Source organism: Copadichromis virginalis, linkage group LG3 (assembly GCF_057382275.1).
Source record: "Copadichromis virginalis isolate Kocher_CV1m ecotype Utaka linkage group LG3, C_Virginalis_male_GT1.1, whole genome shotgun sequence".
NCBI classification, from domain to species: domain Eukaryota; kingdom Metazoa; phylum Chordata; class Actinopteri; order Cichliformes; family Cichlidae; genus Copadichromis; species Copadichromis virginalis.
The window spans coordinates 48,384,455-48,403,531 of NC_140620.1; the positions used below are offsets into that span (position 1 = coordinate 48,384,455).

Here is a 19,077-nt window from a genome sequence, read left to right on the forward strand (position 1 = left end):
TGGCATAGCAACTTTACCCTGAGTCTTTCCCAAATGTCCTTGGCTTAGAGATCCTTGCATCTACAATCACTTTCTTTTCATCACAACCTGCAACTTTTGTGATCATAGTTAATGTGGCAGTTTTGGGATCCACTCTCCCTTCACCACAGCAGACCAGTATAACATTACTGCAGACATTAAGCCAATCTTTCTGTCTATCTCCTGCTGCACTCTGCCCTCACTCACGAACAAGACCCCAAAATACACTGAACAAAAATATAAACGCAACACTTTTGTTTTTGCTCCCATTCCCCATGGGATGGACGTAGAGACCTAAAATTCATTCCAGATACACAATATAACCATCCCTCCCAAACAGTGGTCACAAATCAGTCCAAATGTGTGGTAGTGGGCACATCTGCTATATTGAGATAATCCATCCCACCTCACAGGTGTGCCACATCAGGATGCTGATCTGACATCATGAGTAGTGCACAGGTGTACCTCAGACTGCCCACAACAAAAGGCCACCCTGGAATGTGCAGTTTTGTCTCACAGCAAAATGCCACAGATGCCACAAGCAATGAGGGAGCGTGCAATTGGCATGCTGACAGCAGGAATGTCAACCAGATCTGTCGCCCGTGCATTGAATGTTCATTTCTCAACCATAAGCCGTCTCCACAGGCGTTTCAGAGAATATGGCAGCACATCCAACCGGCCTCACAACCGCAGACCTCGTGTAACCACACCAGCCCAGGACCTCCACATCCAGCAGGTTCACCTCCAAGATCGTCTGAGACCAGCCACCCAGACAGCTGCTGGAACAATTGGTTTGCACAACCAAACAATTTCTGCACAAACTGTCAGAAACCGTCTCAGGGACGCTCAACTGCATGCCCGTCGTCCTCATCGGGGTCTTGACCTGACTCCAGCTCGTCGCCGTAACAGACTTGTGTGGGCAAATGCTCACATTCGATGGCGTCTGGCACGTTGGAGAGGTGTGCGCTTCACGGATGAATCATGGTTCACATTGTTCAGGGCAGATGGCAGCTGAGAATGTCCCAGTTCTTGCATGGCCAGCATACTCACCGGACATGTCACCCATTGAGCATGTTCGGGATGTGCTTGACCGGCGTATACGACAGCGTGTACCAGTTCCCACGAATATCCAACAACCTCGCACAGCCATTGAAGTGGAGTGGACCAACATTCCACAGGCCACAATTGACAATCTGATAGACTCCATGCGACGATGTGTTGCACTGCATGAGGCAAATGGTGGTCACACCAGATACTGACCGGTTCTGGGTCCCCAGACCCCCAATAGCGCAAAAAACTGCACATTCCAGGGTGGCCTTTTGTTGTGGGCAGTCTGAGGTACACCTGTGCACTACTCATGATGTCAGATCAGCATCCTGATGTGGCACACCTGTGAGGTGGGATGGATTATCTCAATATGGCAGATGTGCCCACTACCACACATTTGGACTGATTTGTGACCACTGTTTGGGAGGGATGGTTATATTGTGTATCTGGAATGAATTTTAGGTCTCTACGTCCATCCCATGGGGAATGGGAGCAAAAACAAAAGTGTTGCGTTTATATTTTTGTTCAGTGTAGTTGAACTCCCACTCCAGATCAGGTACTCATCCCTGACCTGGAGTTGGCACTCCACTCTTTTCAACTGAGAGCCATGGATTCAAACCTGGAGGTGCTTGACACTCATCTGCAAACTACCCTAGTGTGACCTGGAGGTCATGGCCCAATAAAGCCATCATCTCCAGCAGGGACAAGACCACCAAACCCTTCACCATCCACAAATTGGCTGTGCCTAGAACTTCTGTCCATAACTATTATGAACAGAATATGTAACAAAGAAAAACTTTGCCAGCAATAAGTAAGACTGAGAAGACAATCTTAACTTGACTCTCACCATGGTTATACAGGAACTAGAGATGGACCGATCCGATATTACGTATCGGTATCGGTCCGATACTGACCTAAATTACTGGATCGGATATCGGAGAAAAATAAAAAATGTAATCCGATCCATTAAATATCACGAAAGCACCTCACAAAACTTGCAACACGCCGTAACTCACCTCAGAACGTTAGCACGTCAGAGCAGTATGCATCACGTGATAGAGCGGCTGTGGCATGCGGGACCTGTCGGTGGTCTGGATAGCATTTGGAGCTTCGCTAGCAACCCAGCATTTCATCTCCGACAAAGTTATCCCGAGAGAAGTAAAGCAAGTGTGTAAGTCCATCTCTGAATGTAAAGCATTCCTGCGTTAAGCTTAACAAGCGATATATGGAGCGACTGCCTCTCCTGCTGCTACTTCAATCATGAAACTGCTTAACGATCAGCTGATCGGCTTTTCTGTCGCGAGTCCGTCTCTCTAGTTTGTTTTTGGCCCACTTTGCACCAGAAAGAGTAAACCAGCGGCTGAACAACAGCAGCACGTTTAAGCTTGATCAGCTATTGTTAGAATGTATTTAATATTACTTTCTACTCCAGGATCTTTTTCTACGTAGCTGACGGCTGGTAACTGTGCAGGGGCGGATCTAGCAAAGTTTAGCCAGGGGGGCCGATAGGGCATTAACAGGGAAAAGGGGGCACAAAGACATACTTTTCTTTCTTATTCTCATTTAAAATGTCTAGCTTTTAATAAATAATTATCTGACACCCAAAGTTTTAATTTGATGTAAAATGAATAGAAGTCAATTACTGTATATAGTAACTATTAAGTCTAATATATATACCCTAGTAAGCTATAGTACTTTTTCCTTTGGGAAGGTACCATCTGTGCAGTCTGCAATTTTGTTGAAGAAAGATGTTGAATCTATTTAATATTTCTTGAAAAATAATTGATTTCTGTGCATTTTTTTTCACACTGCATCAAATTAAGGTTGATTACGTCGATTAAGCATCATGAGGTGGAGCGTGAGGGGTGGTTCCCTATTTTTTATTTTTTTATTTTTGTTGTTGCTGGGAGTTGGAACCCTATTAGTTAGGTTGCTTAATATTTACGCTAAGTACTCTTTAAAATACCAGAATAGGGAGGATGGTGTAGGTTTAAGTTTATTAGATTGATCAGTATTGCTGAACTATGAAATATTTTTTTTTTGCATACAGGTATAACAGAATAGCTTTAGTGTAGTTGTTGTTTTAAACTTGAGTATGAACTTATACAAAATGCAGCAAGATATTTAAAAAACAGTTTTGTTGATTAAAAAACACTATATCGGATTCATATCGGTATCGGCAGATATCCAAATTTATGATATCGGTATCGGACATAAAAAAGTGGTATCGTGCCATCTCTAACAGGAACCAGAGCAGAAAGGACTAAAAACAGCTAAAGCTAAGAACACACAACAGACAGACACAATTTGCTTCCTGCCATGCTGGCATGTCACAGCAGAAGCAAACAGTTGATGCCTTCCTGTTGAGGTGAGTGTTGGATAGTCACATCAGCAGGTGGAGTTTTCCTCACCCTTAGGAGGTTCATAGCTCCTAAGATTGAGGTTTGTAATGTAGCAGTAACAGCTCTCCTTGTCATTTATGGCATGACCAGGCCATGCCCCGGCTGTCTCAGGTACAATAGATCCAGCTACATCTCCAGTATTCTGATAGCTTCCAGTCTGGGAAGTTCCCCATCCAGATGATGTAGGCAGTGATTGCATTTGAGTCTTTCTTCCTTTAAAATAACAGAGTGCCCCAGTATTACCTGGATATCTTGTGTTACTTTAACTTAGGACTCGCTGCAAAAGAGTGAATAAATAGTTCCATATATTAAAGCTGTACAGACTGGGATCCACTGGGAGCCCAAAACATTTATATTTTCAAAAACACCAATCAAAGCAGAAATAGAAAACAATCATTTAGCGTTATTAGAAACAACTTGATGGACAAAGTCATAAAAATTTCAAATGATTTAAAAAAAAAAAAAAAAAAAAACACATGTGAAGAAAAAAATGACCTCTTGGGTGTGTGGTCAGTAGGATTAAGCAGATTTAAGACCCTGAAGTTACCCAGAAAAGCGTTTGTGTGCATATAAAGTAGGTCCCCCGAAATGAAATCCAGCCAGTTCCCGTTACGTAATCTAGCAAAAACTCAGCCAGCCAGCACGCACCACAGAGAAGAAGGAGGAAGAGACAGAAAGAAGAGAGGAAAAGGCAAAAATAAATGAAAGTCAGACTGTCCTGACTGATGATGGGATGCTGTAAACAGGGGAGGTTTTTTTCCTAACAATTAAAGAGTGGAGGAATATTGATTTCCAATGGTGCTCTCAAGTGACTTGCTGGCTGTCACAATGAGGCCCGGGGTAAGGTGACCATGTCTCTGCTCAACGTGATAAACCTTGCATGTCATCAGGTATAGAGGACGAGGTGTCCCCCTTTCCCAGCCCCACCCTCGGCACATCGCAGACTGCCGCTACAGCATTTATTTGTGGTGGGATGTGGAATTATGGGTTGCTTCATTTAGTAATGAAGTCACAGAGGAGCTGGTGAGTGCAGCTAGCACGTGCTAACACAGGTGCAAGCGAGTAGAAATTAAGAGCTTTTAGAGAAGCAGCGAATTTTGCCTCCTGTGCATTAGGAGTTTTAAGCAAGCAAGATGTTATTGTGCGACTCCACATGCAGTTTTTACAGGCATCGGGGAAGGCAGACGCCTAGATGAGAGGTCAACTTTCAGTCTTACTCCTGGGATAAATAATCATAAATCAGAAGGTAAGCCGTCACTGGAGTAGATCCATCATGAGCGTCTAACACATGCACACAAATGAATGCAGTACTGCGTCAAGGAAAAAAAAGGCTCATGCAGATTGATTGGCTCTTTTAAATGAGCGAGAGCGGCATTATGTTGATCGATTCTACGGATAATTGACTGATTCTAGTGTTGTTTGAAGTTGAGTAACAACTGCGCATCAGCGCTGCGAAGGGACACAGCCTGCAGGCATCTTAAGCTCTAAGGAAGACCAGGAAACTGAGACAGGAAGTTGATCAAGTGCAAAGGAGCCTGTCCTGAGCTGCTGCTCTGTTCTGACAGCTTTGGATTCTGTTAAAAGGGTTGAAACTGGGGCAAGATGTTCTAACAATTCACTTATTAAAAGCAATTACGAAGGGGGTAGTAAAAATAAATAGTAACACAAGCTATAAAATTGATATACTTTCATAATAAAATAAGATATTTGAAAGTATGAAGCTGTGCCTAAGATCCACTGTCCATATCAAGTAAAATACCTGTTTTTAGAGTCACTTGGCCTAAAAGTTAATTAGCATTTTTAAGGTTGAGAATTCAGCTAGAAAGGATGGCCTTCTCATCTAATATTCCTATACACCTTCGTCGGCAAGTCACCGTGCTCTTGAGTCTAGACCAATCAATGAATGAACTCGTTACTGAGGCATTAAAGGAAAAGCCATGGAGAAGTAGAAGTCCATTTCTGGAAGTGTTCCCACTTTGTGACACAGCAGTCCACAGCTGTTCAGAACTGACTGTTGACTGGGGGGGGAAAAAGATTTAAAAAAAAAGGAAATGAACTATAAATTCAAAATGAGTTTCCCATGGCAGATCATGGGGAAGATTACGAGACAGGAAAAGGTCTAAAAAACGCCCGATCACCTTTGAGTGAAGGACTCCCCCCCCATGCTTCAGCCAGCTTTATTATGCCAAGAGGTGGCCACTCAGCAGAGGAAAGGACACTGATGCATAGAATGCAAAGCAACTTTTAATTATTCTTGGGAAAAGAGCACAAGCCCTTGGCTTGTTTACTACTTTACTGGAAACTGCTTATGATTGCTTTGTAATTATCTCCTTGATAATGTAAAATTTACCCCCCACCCCTTTCCGTTCACTCCTCTCCATAGAACACCGGTGCAGAAAGTGATCAAGCATTCATCATTTAGTCCAAATGTTTTAACTTTTACTTGGGGGAGGTGGAGGGAGGGCTAATAGATTATGGGTAATGAAGCAGCTCGAGCAGTAACACAAATAGGACTTGTAGTGAAAGACACAGGCTAAGGCACGCCTGTGTTGTGATAATCAGTCTCTCTTTTTGTCTCATGATAAGCCGAGAGCCTAACCTTCACCCAAAGAGCACATCATTTCCCCTCTGTGAGACTTAATGAGACATTAGCCATACTAACAAATGGTGGACGAGAAAGTGAAAGTGACTTTCCAGGTAAGGGCTGTTTGCCTGACCATAATCAGTCCCCAAACGCAGCTAAAGGGTGGAAACAACTCTGAGTCTCCGTCTCGACAGCTTGCTGTGGCTTTTATGACGGGCCTCCCAGGGCCCATTGAATGGCATATAATGTCTTAATATCCCTCAAATATAACAGGTAATCTGCTTTTGTTGTCGCCTTGTCTGCTCTGGTTCAGACAGCGCAGTTTGTCTGTTTTAGCTTGTAATGTGTAAAGTGTACGATGCAACACAGCAGTCCGAAACTAATGCACGTCACATTGACATTATTCAAACCGGTACTTCAACATGTGCTTCGACTATGTCGACAGAGCAACTGCTATCATTTTCTACAAACTGCGGCTTTGCGATGCATTTCATCCACCTGTAACTCGTATCAATATGAGTCTAGCACTAATCAAACACTGGGTGATGAAGTAAAATCATTCTTGTAAGCAGCACTGAGTGGTTTGGAGGTATGGGACTATAGACGCAAGGGTGGATGGGTAAAGAAAGGAAGTGACGAGCTGGTGTGAGAATGGGCCACGTTCCCCCGCCGGGCCTCCCAGCTCAATTAGCTCAGCTCATCCAGGCTTTCTGCTGATGGGGGAAAAAGGAAAAAAAATCAGCAACACCACACTGTGCCATACAGTCCTCAGAGTCTAGCCTGTTAGTGAGTGAATGAGTGAGTCAGTGTGCACATTATGTGTCTGCTCATGCCTCACATGCAGATTTTTGCATTTGTGCATCCAGAGCGTGGTTATGTGTGGGCTGTCTCCTCTCCTCTTAGACTAGAGCCCCACAGTGCTCTCTGTATCAAACACCTGAACCAATTAGGCTACATTCGCTTAAAAGAAAATCAAAAAAAAATCCCTAAAGCAAAGTACAGTAATGTCATAAACAGTCACGCAAAACTTAAGCTGTAAGAGAAGTTTCTCTGGATGCAGAAAATGATGAACTGGAGGGAGACCAAGACTAAAAAGTCAGTGTTATGGATTAGAGAACTCGAAAGGTTATATTCCAACACTTTTCTGCCAGCATCTTGAGGCTAAAAAAAAGAAACTTTCATGTCTATATTTTGACCTATCAAGTCTGTGCTAAAAAGTCAGGAAATAAATCAGCAACAACTGAAAAAAAAAATTGATTAAAGCTTTCTTTCTCCCGTGGCAAACCAACCGCTGGGTCATCCTGAGAACATTTTAGCACAGCGTTGTCCAAACTGTAAAGGTATAGTAGGTGGTCTGCATGCGAGATGAAACGCATTAATCATTGAGAGATGGCCTCTGGACGAGCTTTCAGGATGTCCTAAAGGAAGGGTGGGAGAAAAAAAAAGCAGGCCAAGGTCTGAAGGAGGGAGTTCATTGCTATATGACAGCATTTGGAGGCAAGGGCTGGGACCTTTTCAGAGATGTGATGCACATGCATGTCTCAAAGGCAAAGTGAGATGGAAAAGAGCACTCAGTGTTGGAGGAAAAAAAAGGAACTCAAATTGCTTGGCCAGCACAACTCAAGGCCAAAATCTATTTAATCATAGAATAAGGACAGTTTGGAAATAGAAAAAAAAGACAGTATAATATTCATGCCCTGCCGCTTCACTTGGTCACACACAGACACTTTGTGTTGTCAGGTAAATGTATTGTATGTCATAAACTCCTCTCATCCGGTCCTGTAACTCTTCCCTCAAAAAAAAAAAAATATATATATATATATATGAATGCATGTATCACACATGCTCAGCGTGCCATAAAAATGTAGCTAAGAATGCTGCAGTGCACCAAGCCACTAGCTAAACAAACAGTAAATACGCCTGATAATGCCGACGATAACATCCGAGGCAAAATGAAAGGATGAAGGTCAGTAATTGGGAGGAAGAAGCATGGCGCGGTTTGTTTTTCTCCTGGCAGGGGTCCATCTGGGCGCGTGCGGCAGGCTCTGGGGCGGTGTAGGAGCACGTCTGTGCAGAGGTTAAGAAAAGCAATTAATCGGCAGCAGAGATAATCAAAGGAACCTCCCCCTCCAGACACCTTGGTGGGGGAGAGGGAGAGCAGAGAAACGGAGAGACAGACAGAGGAGAGGAAGATGGGAAAATACTTGTTTACAGGCACTGCTGGTGCGATCAAAAGCGCAGGGGTTCAGCTCTGCCACCGGGGCCCTCCGTTTCAGGTGGAATTGATAACACTTCAGATGTACAATTCAATGTTTGTGAGAGTACTTTTACCTCCCGGTGAGAAGGCAAGGATTTTTCACAGTCTAAGCTGCATTTCCTTTCATCTCAGATTTTGCAAGGTATCAACAGATTGTCAATGGTGAGGAAGACATTTTTCCCACACATAATCAAAGAATGTAGTCTGCACTCACCCCGCTTAGACGTCAATTCAGACGGTGCGGCGCGAGAAAGCTACAAAACAAGATTAATATCACTGGAAACTAATATTTTGATTACATTAAATTAGCTGTGAACCTCAGAGAGACTAGAAGAGCATAAAAGTTGGGTTTTTTTCGCAGCTAACCAATTAACTGTACATATTATGCACTGGTGTAGTTAAAAGGCTTCTCCTGCTGCAAATAATTAGATGTTCTGCATGACAGATTTTATAGTTCCACCAGGAATCAAAGCTTGTTGCTCTCTCTGGTAGTTCACGTTTCTCTCTGGAAATGAAATGAAGTGTCACCTAGCGTAGATTTATGCCTCATAAATAACGACATAAGCTGGTCTGGTGTTTCTTTGCGACTTTAAGCACCAACTTCACTGTTAAATATTAACAAAATGACCACAGATCAACAACTACTGACAACAAGATAACACCCAATAGAGTTGCTGTTTAAGTAATTTAAAGTCCTCTAAATTGATGCCCCTTTTTAGCCTTAAAATATACTAACACTGTCACCAATACTGAAACGTACCCTATGATCATTTAGCAGTATACATCTTGGCAAAAAGGCTCTGGCAGACGGTTAGCAGGTCAGCAGTGAGTAAGGGGTGGCACTTTCACAGTCTTGATTAGATAATTATCCATCCATATCTTGGCAATATGTTGCAAGGGAACAACGTGCTTCTCATTACACCGCTGACAGGCCCTGCATCTGTGGGTTGCTATCAAAAGCAAGGTGTTCAGCAGGCACGCACTTGTTGATTAAAAAAGAAAAAAGAAAAGAAAAAGAAATAAGATGTGCCAATGTGAAAATTAGATATACCCCTTCAGGGTTGGTTGTGAGAGGTGGTAGGTACACGGAGCATATCACGGACTGAAAGCATGACAAACAATAAGTGAGTTCCTGGAATCTGGAACGGGTAATGAGGCTATTTAAAAATTTACCTTTAGCTCCCCTGCTTTTAGCCATTCTCGCTCTATTTGGAATAAGCGCTCCATCTCATATTGTTGTCAGTGACGCATTGCACTGTTAAAGGGACAAGAGGTCTCCACTGATCAGTGCAAATAAGCGTAGGCACTTGAGGACAATTTTGAGGTACTTGTACACTGATATATCCATTTTACAATGTTTTGGCATTCTAGTGCGCGGCCTTAATTCAACAGGCGTAATGAATAGCTCCATTTCAAGTTCACATATAAACATCAAACATATGTACAGCCTGGAAAACATAAGCTTTAGTTTTCTGTAGATACAAATAAAATATTTAAGTAGAGCACTGATTTTTAAGGGTGATGATGTTATCAACATACCAGCCCATATTTTTTTTAGACATCGTACTCAGATTTACACACATGCACTATGTTAGAGTTGTACAGTGTTTCATCTTTCAGCAATTTATTTTACCAGTCGGCACAGCGCCGTCAAATTCTCAGCAGTGATGCGTACCCTGTGCACCTGACACAATTTCTGAATTAAACCCATGTGTTGTTTCAAATGGGAACTTTTATATGAGCTCATCCATAATAACAAACATACCTATCATGATATATCTTTCTACAATATCAATATATCAGATGATTTTTTTAAAAAGTAAAAACGACCATTGTATAGCTGTATAAAAATCAGCTCTTTTACACACGTGTGTAGTTCTACTTTTAATCATTTAGCCGCTAGCATTTCAGTCCCATGAAAGTTTTGATTGCGTGACTTTTACTACATTATTTTATAGTGTGTTGTTACTTTTACCTGAAGAAATAATCCATAAATTTCCGCTACCACCGTCACATTGCAATTGGTGAAAAATTTCACAAACTACCCTAAATAAATATGGCTTTTATCCCCTTCAGTATTAGTATTTAGTATTTAGTATTTATTTATTCATGGTAGTTTCCTTGTTCAAGCCCTCATAACTTTGCCTTCCACAGCGAGGGGAAGTGCACCAGATAAGGAGGAGCCTCTCTTTTTTAATTTAACCACAGGACACAAGAGTTCACCATCACCACAGAATAAAGGCCTGAGATATCTGAGAAGAGAACAAATAAGTAGAAAAAAATCTGCACAGTGCCCATACAAACAGCGCTCCGTGCTTGCCCTTTTCACCATATCTGGCCCCCTGCAACCTCCTTCTTTCATCTTTTTTTTAAAATACAGTGACAGAAAAGCCCAAATGCAAGCCAACAAGTCACTGGAACAGAACTTTCAAGGAATAATCCTGATGTAGTACGAGAACTGGAAGTGGTACATGACAGTAGGGGAGACTAGCTTGACTAGTTCTTGTACAGACAGTTGCAGACACTGGATTAACAATGAGGAAATCCTGGCTTAAAAAGGATTCCATCATTTGAAAAAGAGAGAGGCCAAGAGATGTGCAGGACTCCAGCCTGCAAATTTTCTTACCGATTAGTCATTTGAATAATAAAACTGAGAAAATTGGTTTCAATGCTATAAAAACAGAAAAGCTGGAACTGGGAAAAAAAAGCAAATAATGAATTGATTGATACCAAACAGCTGCCAATTACTATTCCATCGACTGACTAATGATGATGAGTTTGTTTCCGCTCTGAATGAGAGCTTTTATTAACCCAAGTGCCACATAGGCATCCTGACAGCTTACAATCAATTTTTCTTATACTTAGCTATGAACACTAAATATATTTGAAATTCTACCCTTTCCCCTGCCAAAAGTGGAGTACAATACTGTAAACTCAAAGAAAGGAACACATTCTCGCTCTCTGCTGAGTCTGTGATCTCTCAAAAGGCTCTCCAAATACAACCCTGTTTAAACAGTTTTTAATTCCTTCCTTGCTGTAAAGTGCCTCCACCCACAAAAAGCAAAACAGTGAAGCTACTGTCTCATTACACGGAAAAAAAAGGGACTCACGTGGATCAAATACTGTACATAAGAGCGCACACAAAGGAGGTTTCATTTAACCAAGCCACTGAGTGAGTAGTAACGGAGCTTGAGCCTCGCTGTGATGAAACATGCTGTAGGCAGAAGCAGACACATAAAAAAAACGCATTAGTTCTTACTGCTTCTGAGCGCACGCTGTGTTACCTGCAGCTTTTTTGAAACGTCTTGAATGATAGAGTTCACCCTTTTGAGTCGGACTGCCAAGCGCTGGCACGCTTTTTGTCGAGACAAACTGAATACATTGCTTTTGAAGAGCGACGGAGCCTGGGAAGGGACCGGAGCCTGGAACTCCAAAAAGACATGCACAAAATGTGTGATGAAACTTTCAGCACCACGGACAGCAGCTCTCAAGAAGCCTGATGATTAAGAGGGGGAGGTGTTGGCGAGGGGGTTGTGGAGAGTGGGGAAAAAGAAGGCGATGGAGTGGAGGGAGAGGCAATAAGTTCATTTGATAATTAAGCGAAGACAGCATATTCCCCACCGCTTGCGTTTCAGCTATCCCCCATGTCTGCTCTTTTAAAAGTGGAAGCACTCACCCCAAAGAGCGCACGCACGCACACATACGCACACACTCCTGCGGCAAGACCCAGCTTTTCCACGGTTTTCCCCTGTCTCTGTGTCTTAGGCTGAATAATGCAGGGCCTTTACCCAGCGCTCAAGCATGAGTGGATAATCTGGCCACAAGGACAGGCTGTGTCAACATTTCCCTTTACTGCCTTATTTATTTATTTACCCACCCGCCCTAGGACTTGGGGAGGGCGAGAGAGGATATATGTGCATGGCTAACAACGTGGTGGCTGAGCAGATGACCTGCTTCCAGGAAGATACTTATTAAAGATTTTTCATGGGAAGCATACAGACTGTGCCAGGCTGATTTGGGAAAATATGTGAAAGCATTTGAGGAAGACCATTTTATGTTAACTCTTCATATAGGAACGGGAATGTAGGGCTAATAGTCCAACCTTTTCGCTGTGGATTAAAGCTTCAGTTGTGTTGTCTGTTAATCTAATATCAGCCAGTCTGAAAGGAGAAATATGCTCATTACAGATCTCCATAGTGTAGTGGTTTTCATATTGGCCTAACAAGCAAGACCCCTGGTTTGATCCCAGGAGGAGGCACAAATCCCCCAGGGGTTGCATGAGGCTGGGCATCCAGCGTAAAAATCTGCCAAATCAAATACTCAGCGCTACCCGCTGGATGTCAGATCAATTAAAAACAGAAAATGATGGAGACATTGTTTAACTCATCAACAATATATTTGCCAAATTAGATCTCGACCCATCGTCCGCTCAGCTGTGATGCTACTCTGCTACACATGCTGCCAGGCTGGGAAAATTATGAAATGATTTCTGAAATACCCCAGCACCTTTTCCAGTATTATAGCAGCTCTGCTTTACAGAGGTTAACACTTTTCGCTTGTGTGCAAAAGATCCCCAGTTCAAGACTGGGGAGCAGATGCACTGGGGGCACAAGTGTACACCTAGACCGGATCCCAACCCTGGATAAAACGGGAGGGTCCTGTCAGGAAGGATGGCTGGTGTAAAAACAGCCAAAAGTACTGACTACATCTTGATTTTCTGTAAATATAAAGATTATATTAAAAAAATATAAGCATATACCAATGTACAGGCCACTACTGACCAATAGGATATGCAAACTGATACATGGGTTAGGCTTATATAGTGCTTTTCTACTCTGGTATCAGGAGGAGCTTGGGGTTCAGTATCTTGCCTAAGACAGGAACAGCCAGGGATCAAACCACCAACCATGTGTCTGGTAGATGACCTGCTCTACCTCCTAAGCCACACAGCAGAACCACCCACTCTAGAAAAACAAGAATCCATCCAAGTGAACTTAGATTTCTTATATTTTCAGACCAGATTTCCAAACCCCCAAAGACAGCAAATCTGAAGTGACGTGTAAAAGTAAAAACGATCGACTGAGCGACAGTGTTTGAAAGATGAACTGATTACAAAAAAAGACTTAAAAACTAATTTTCTGCTGATCAGTTTATCAACTGTTCGTTTTAGCAGGTGTAAGAAAAATAAACCTAGGTAATGGCCTTTTTTTCTCTCGATATTTTCAGCTGAACTACCTTCAGTCTGCAGTTTCAGCCTTGAACAACAGCGACGTAAAGTTCTAAACTTTCCAACCCTGAAGACTGATGCAAATGCAGCAGAAGTCTACAACGCTAAGTCAGTTCTCTGCTGTGGATTTCAGTGTCTTAAATTTGTAAATGCGCTTGCACTCGACTGATGTGCCGAAATCCACTTTGCAGCCGAGGCTTAATTGTTGCACATTTAAAATGCCATTCACAGTGACTTTGCACTTCTGAGTCATGTTTTTGGGGTGGCTTTTGTTTCTTGTGCCTAAATAACTGTTACAATATGACACTCGGCACGGCCAATCAGGAGCTCAGGCTTTAAGAGCCTAATCCTCTTTAATTTGCGATTACTTGTAATTCAAAATGCTAGCCCACTAAACCACAGGAGATTGATTGTTTAAGTGTCCTCCTCTTCTGTATTGCAACCTGGATACTGATAACAGAAAAATAAATTCCCCGCGTATATATCCCGAGCTCTCACGGTGGCATTCAAGTAAATTACCATAAAAATCACTGTACAAATATTTTGGCATCAATCATTGAGCATAAACTGCTAAATAGCTGGGAGCCCTCTTAGCATTCATAGAGAATGATTTCATTGGCATTCTTGTGGCAGATGACTTTAGCCGCACGCATTCCTCCCTCAAATTAGAATGTGAGAATTAAGAGGGATTTCATATAGCACGATAAGTGTGTTTTTAAAAAGCAAAACTGATTGAGCTTGAGGGAAGAGGGAGGATGAATTAGGTAATTATCTCCAAACAGACACCAGTGCTTCTCTGCTGTGTGAGAAACAGGCCCGACACTCCAGGATCAAAGTGCTCAGCATCAGCAACAACAACAACACTCACTCCAATCTCAGTCTGCCTTACCTGATTTCCAGACCCACATGGCAACCCACGGGTCTCAGGTACACAGGTATCTTTAGTAAGAAGCCGGTGTCTTATGATCTCTGTTTGAAAAAGCTTCACTCATAACACCAAAAAGATCGTGTCTCTCAGATACTTCAAAGGAATAATGGCGTGTGTGTGTGTGTTTACCTCTAATTTATTGATAACATTCCCGGCATAAGATTTATTTTGTCTACTAGGTTCATCCATTATTGATTTTAAAGGCAGAATGTTTGAGTAACAGAAAGCTTAAGGGAAGTTGAGGAAAGTATTCGTGTGACCCTGCTGGCAAAACACAAAACCCCCAAGTTTGTGAAGTTGTACCTGCTCTCACCTCACGTGCTGAGTCAGTCATTAAAAACCAGCCCTTTAAACTCCCCCTTTAAACACTTACATATCTCTATATATATATATTTGTGCCATTTTAAATCACAGCAGCGGAAACAACGACGCTGTTCTCTCCCGCGGAGAGGGACCTGTCCTACCTGCTCGTAGCACGTCTCCCAGGTGAGGTTCACGAGGCAGGAGGAGAACAGCTCATCTTCGGTCCGGCCATAGCCGTCCATGGTGTGCCCGCCGCGTCTGGTGAAGGAGTCAGCAAGACGGAGATTTTGTTCAAGTCTTCCCTCGACGACTGCTTCTTCCTATCTCCCTCTCTTTCTCTCTCTCTCTCTCTGTCCCGCTCTCTTCTCCGTCCGGCGCCGTGGATGCTATCAAACGAACAGCGGCGGTGTGCGCGCGGATGCTGCCGTTACCTCGGTCACGTGGCCGTCGTCTCCAAAAAACCAAAGTGGGATGTGTCGGGGTGCATCCCACCGCCTTCAGGTGTCAGGGTCAACGGTGGCTACCGACGAAAGCGATGAAAAATACTTTAAATAACAAGGCAGAGAAACGACTGGATGCCTGGAGTGTGGTCGTTAGCTGTTTCTCTTTCGGTCACGGTGAGCAAAATAAGAAAACTGCTTTTTGTTTTTACGTCTTTTTTTTTTAAACAAAAATTCCTTTCCCAGCTAATGAAACCCGGGGCATTATGAAAACAGTGACATGAAAACGGTAAACATGCCGGTAGAAAAAACACTTTAGGGAAGTTTGAAGAATTAGAAAACTTTTAAATAGTTTTTATGTCCTCGTGAACACTTAATATGTATGCCAAAAAGCTAGCACCTGTACAAGGGTTTTTCCAGGATTTTTACAAATGGGGTACCAAGAATAAGGGTGGGGTGTATGGCATGTATAAGCAAAGTCATCTGATTTCAAAGGGCTATTTTTGTAGTAACTGACACAGAATCCTGTGTTATATTTAAAATACATTGCTAAATATAAAGTTTTACATATAAAACTTTCATGTGTCCACCTCCAGACCCCACAGGTTTATGTTTATATGATAGTTGCTATCTACCAGCAACCACATCTCATGAACCCCCTATCCGGTTGTTCAGTGATGACGCGACAAATCCTACTTCCGGGCCTAAAGTAGTCTGCGTTTAATTTGACCCCTTTACCACTGGATCCTGCTGTTACTTATATCGGTCAGGTGTGTTTCCCCTCTGTAAGGAGGAAAAACAACTGTGAAATACGAACTCTGTTTCAAAAAGACAGAATTTGTGTCCCAACAGCTGTCGCCTACTGGAATAACTTATACCAGGACCTGGAATGGGAGAAGATTTGGACCTTACCGTCGAAATTTCTATTAAATAACAAAGTAAAGGAAATATCTTTTAAAGTTATTCATCGTTTTTACCCAACTAGGTCTTTTCTTGTACGTTATAAAAAGGACATTGATGTTAACTGTACATTTTGTAATTGTGTGAAGGAAGATATTTCTCATTTATTTTGGTCATGCTTATACACGACTCTTTTCTGGCAAGAATTTTGTGTTTTTGTTGTTTCCTTTATCTTTTCTGAGTTCTCTCTTTGTTACGAGAAAATATTGTTTGGTTTCTTTAAGTACCCCATGCACAGGGCAAACGAATTTTATTTGATTAATTTATTGATATTATTGGCTAAATTTCATATACATAAGTCGAAATTTTCTAACACAAAACCATCCTTTCGGTGCTTTTTAAATGAAACCAAACAATATGTTAAAACCATACAACATTCTCAAAGTCAAAAAGCTGTCAAAACCATAAACCTATGTTCCCTGTTCAATATCATGTGATTCTATAATAGACTGTCTATTTTGCTTTTTTATACGAACCCCCTGACATTGTGTTTGCTATTTTGTATTTGTATATCTGTATTTTGTGCTTTGTCAATAAAACGTATTCCAAAAAAAAAAAAAAAAAAAAAAGTAGTCTGCGTTTAATATGGCTTTTGTGTTGTTAACATGTTTAATGTTATGTATTTTCTTCTATTTGATCTCAAAAAGCTCCTAAAACAGTCAGTGATCCCTGTTGACCTCCCTCGGCTTTTATTGCCGCTAATCATTTATTTAAGCTCAGTTTTTAAAACCTTAGGATGTAACTACAGCCCAGCCCATGCAGCAGTATATGAATGACTAACCTCGTATTGTGGATGGATTATCTCAGTTGTTCTCCTGGCTGAAGTTTGGTCCTTTTACAGCATCCTGCCATGCGATTACATTTGTTCCTGACCACAGAGAACACTCACGTAAAAAAAAGTTAGCTTGTTTATATTATGCTAACATAGCTGTGTCGCTAGTGGTCACGTAGCACATCATTATATACCAGCTAGCCCAACTTCAGTAACCCTACAAACGTCACTGCTTTTTAGTTTTCTGTCTTCATTTATGTTGGAAGTGATAACAAAGCTGTACGTTTTAATTTGTTTCCAAAACCCTGCAGTCAGGACATGCTATATTGTATTTAGATAGAAGCTAGCGAGCTAACTTCCTGCTAACTTCTAACTCCGTTAAATGTCATAAATTCGGTTTTCATGGATGCCTGGATGTTAAACTCAATTGTTACACCTGGTAGAGCAGAACGCTGATCATTTTATTAAAGATGAAAGACTTTAGACAGTTTTTCAACTCTCAGTAATGCCATAGTGATCGTTTGATATATGGACCTGCAGCGGAGTTTAGGCCCAGACACGGCTAGTGACGTCAGACTGAACAACCGGATTCCTGACCATTACCAGTGAACAGCCGTGCAATTCATTGTATTTGTAATTTTATTTGACTGAAAATAAATGTAAATAATGAAAATAAATGCAGAAACTTGTCCACGTCTTGAAATACATTTAAGTGTAAAATACATAGTCACTCCTTGTTGTAACATTGGTATCACCACACTATAAATATCTTGTACATTTAAAAGTATTGATAACTTCTCTTCTCTCCCAGTTTAACTGAGCTGTCTGTGATTTAGTCTCTAATGGGTTTAACAATTTGTAGTCTTATACAGACAATTTGGAAACTTGTAAACACAAAAAGCACATGTGCTGACTATCAGATTTGATTAACTTTGGTAACTTTGTGCCACTCAGGTCAGCACAGTTGTGCAGTGGTTAGCGCTGCTGCCTAATAGCAAGAAGATACTGGGTTTGAATCCACTGTCTGACTGGGCCTTTTCTGTGTGGCGTTTGCATGTTCTCTTCAGATACACTGGCTTCCCCCCACAGTCTAAACATACAGTTAGTGGGATTAAGTTACCGGTAATTGGGGATTCTAAATTGGGTGAGTGATTGGCTGTCTCTGTGTTGGCTTGTCCAGTTACCTGACCTGTCCGGTGTGCACAAACTTTTTTTTTTTTTGACTGTAACATAGCCTACTGTACTAGCACAACTAGTCCCCCAAACCCAAAGATGAATGTCTGTGTGCAAAATGGATTTTTCTCAGTGTTTCATATGCTTTAAATGTATCCAAAAATAGCAGACTTTTTTGCATAAAATATAGGGGGGTGATGTAGGCAGTGCATGAAAGAAACACGTAGAAGTCACTGTCGCCTTTGCTTCTTTTAAAACAGACTCAGTTCTGTCAAAAGGTGCACAAATATTGTAGGACATAATACACGAGTTCAGTACTTAGCCTTGGCCTACATGTATCCTGATCTCTATTTGGGATTTATCTTGACTAAAGATATTTCATCCCACAAAACACCAGCTTACATTCTGTCCAAAATATGTATCCAAAATGGGGCTTTTTCTTTTTCGATTCTGTGTTCTAACTAATGCTAAAATGTAAAAGGCATGCAAACTTTCAAACCCACAGTGCACCCACACAGGTGTTTGAGTGTACCGTGTGTCTCCTCAGATCTGTGTGGGCCTGTGTACTGAGTTGATTGACATCTCTCTCGCTCTCCTGTTAGTTTTCTTGTGCCTGTTAGTGTGAGGCAACCTCCACCTTTACTATTTGTCCTATATATTCACAAAGACTGCTGACAGCACATAGTTCCCATTTTCCGGCGTAGCTTGGCCTAGCTTCAGCCTTGGCAGAGGTTTAATCATTCGGAATAAGCCAAAACAACTGCAGAGGTAAAATGGGCCTTTACTGTAAACAAAAGTAAGTTCTTGCTGAAGCTTTCTGTCAACTCTTGAAAGCATCTGTACACCATATTTGTCTCACAGAACTTATGTACAAAATGTAACAGCACATGGCACCAGATGAACATATAACCGCAGATTAATTCATTTATTCCCAGATCATGAGATAATGAGTGCTTGAATTGCCTT

General features: G+C 41.8%; 1 protein-coding gene across 4 annotated transcripts in view; it reads right to left on the reverse strand.

The window, feature by feature from the left end:
* ppargc1a (peroxisome proliferator-activated receptor gamma, coactivator 1 alpha) overlaps positions 1–15,263 on the reverse strand; it is a 309,088-nt gene extending 293,825 nt beyond the window's left edge. For 2 of the 4 annotated variants that reach the window (XM_085451454.1, XM_085451453.1), the window contains exon 1: positions 14,928–15,251. In XM_085451454.1, coding sequence (XP_085307580.1) covers positions 14,928–15,008 — 81 coding nt within the window. In that variant the 5' untranslated portion in view covers positions 15,009–15,251. Of the gene's footprint in view, positions 1–14,927 lie in introns of all 4 variants that reach the window. The other 2 variants (XM_085451449.1, XM_085451452.1) reach the window with 2 other exon arrangements.
* Between the last annotated feature and the right edge of the window lie 3,814 nt (positions 15,264–19,077).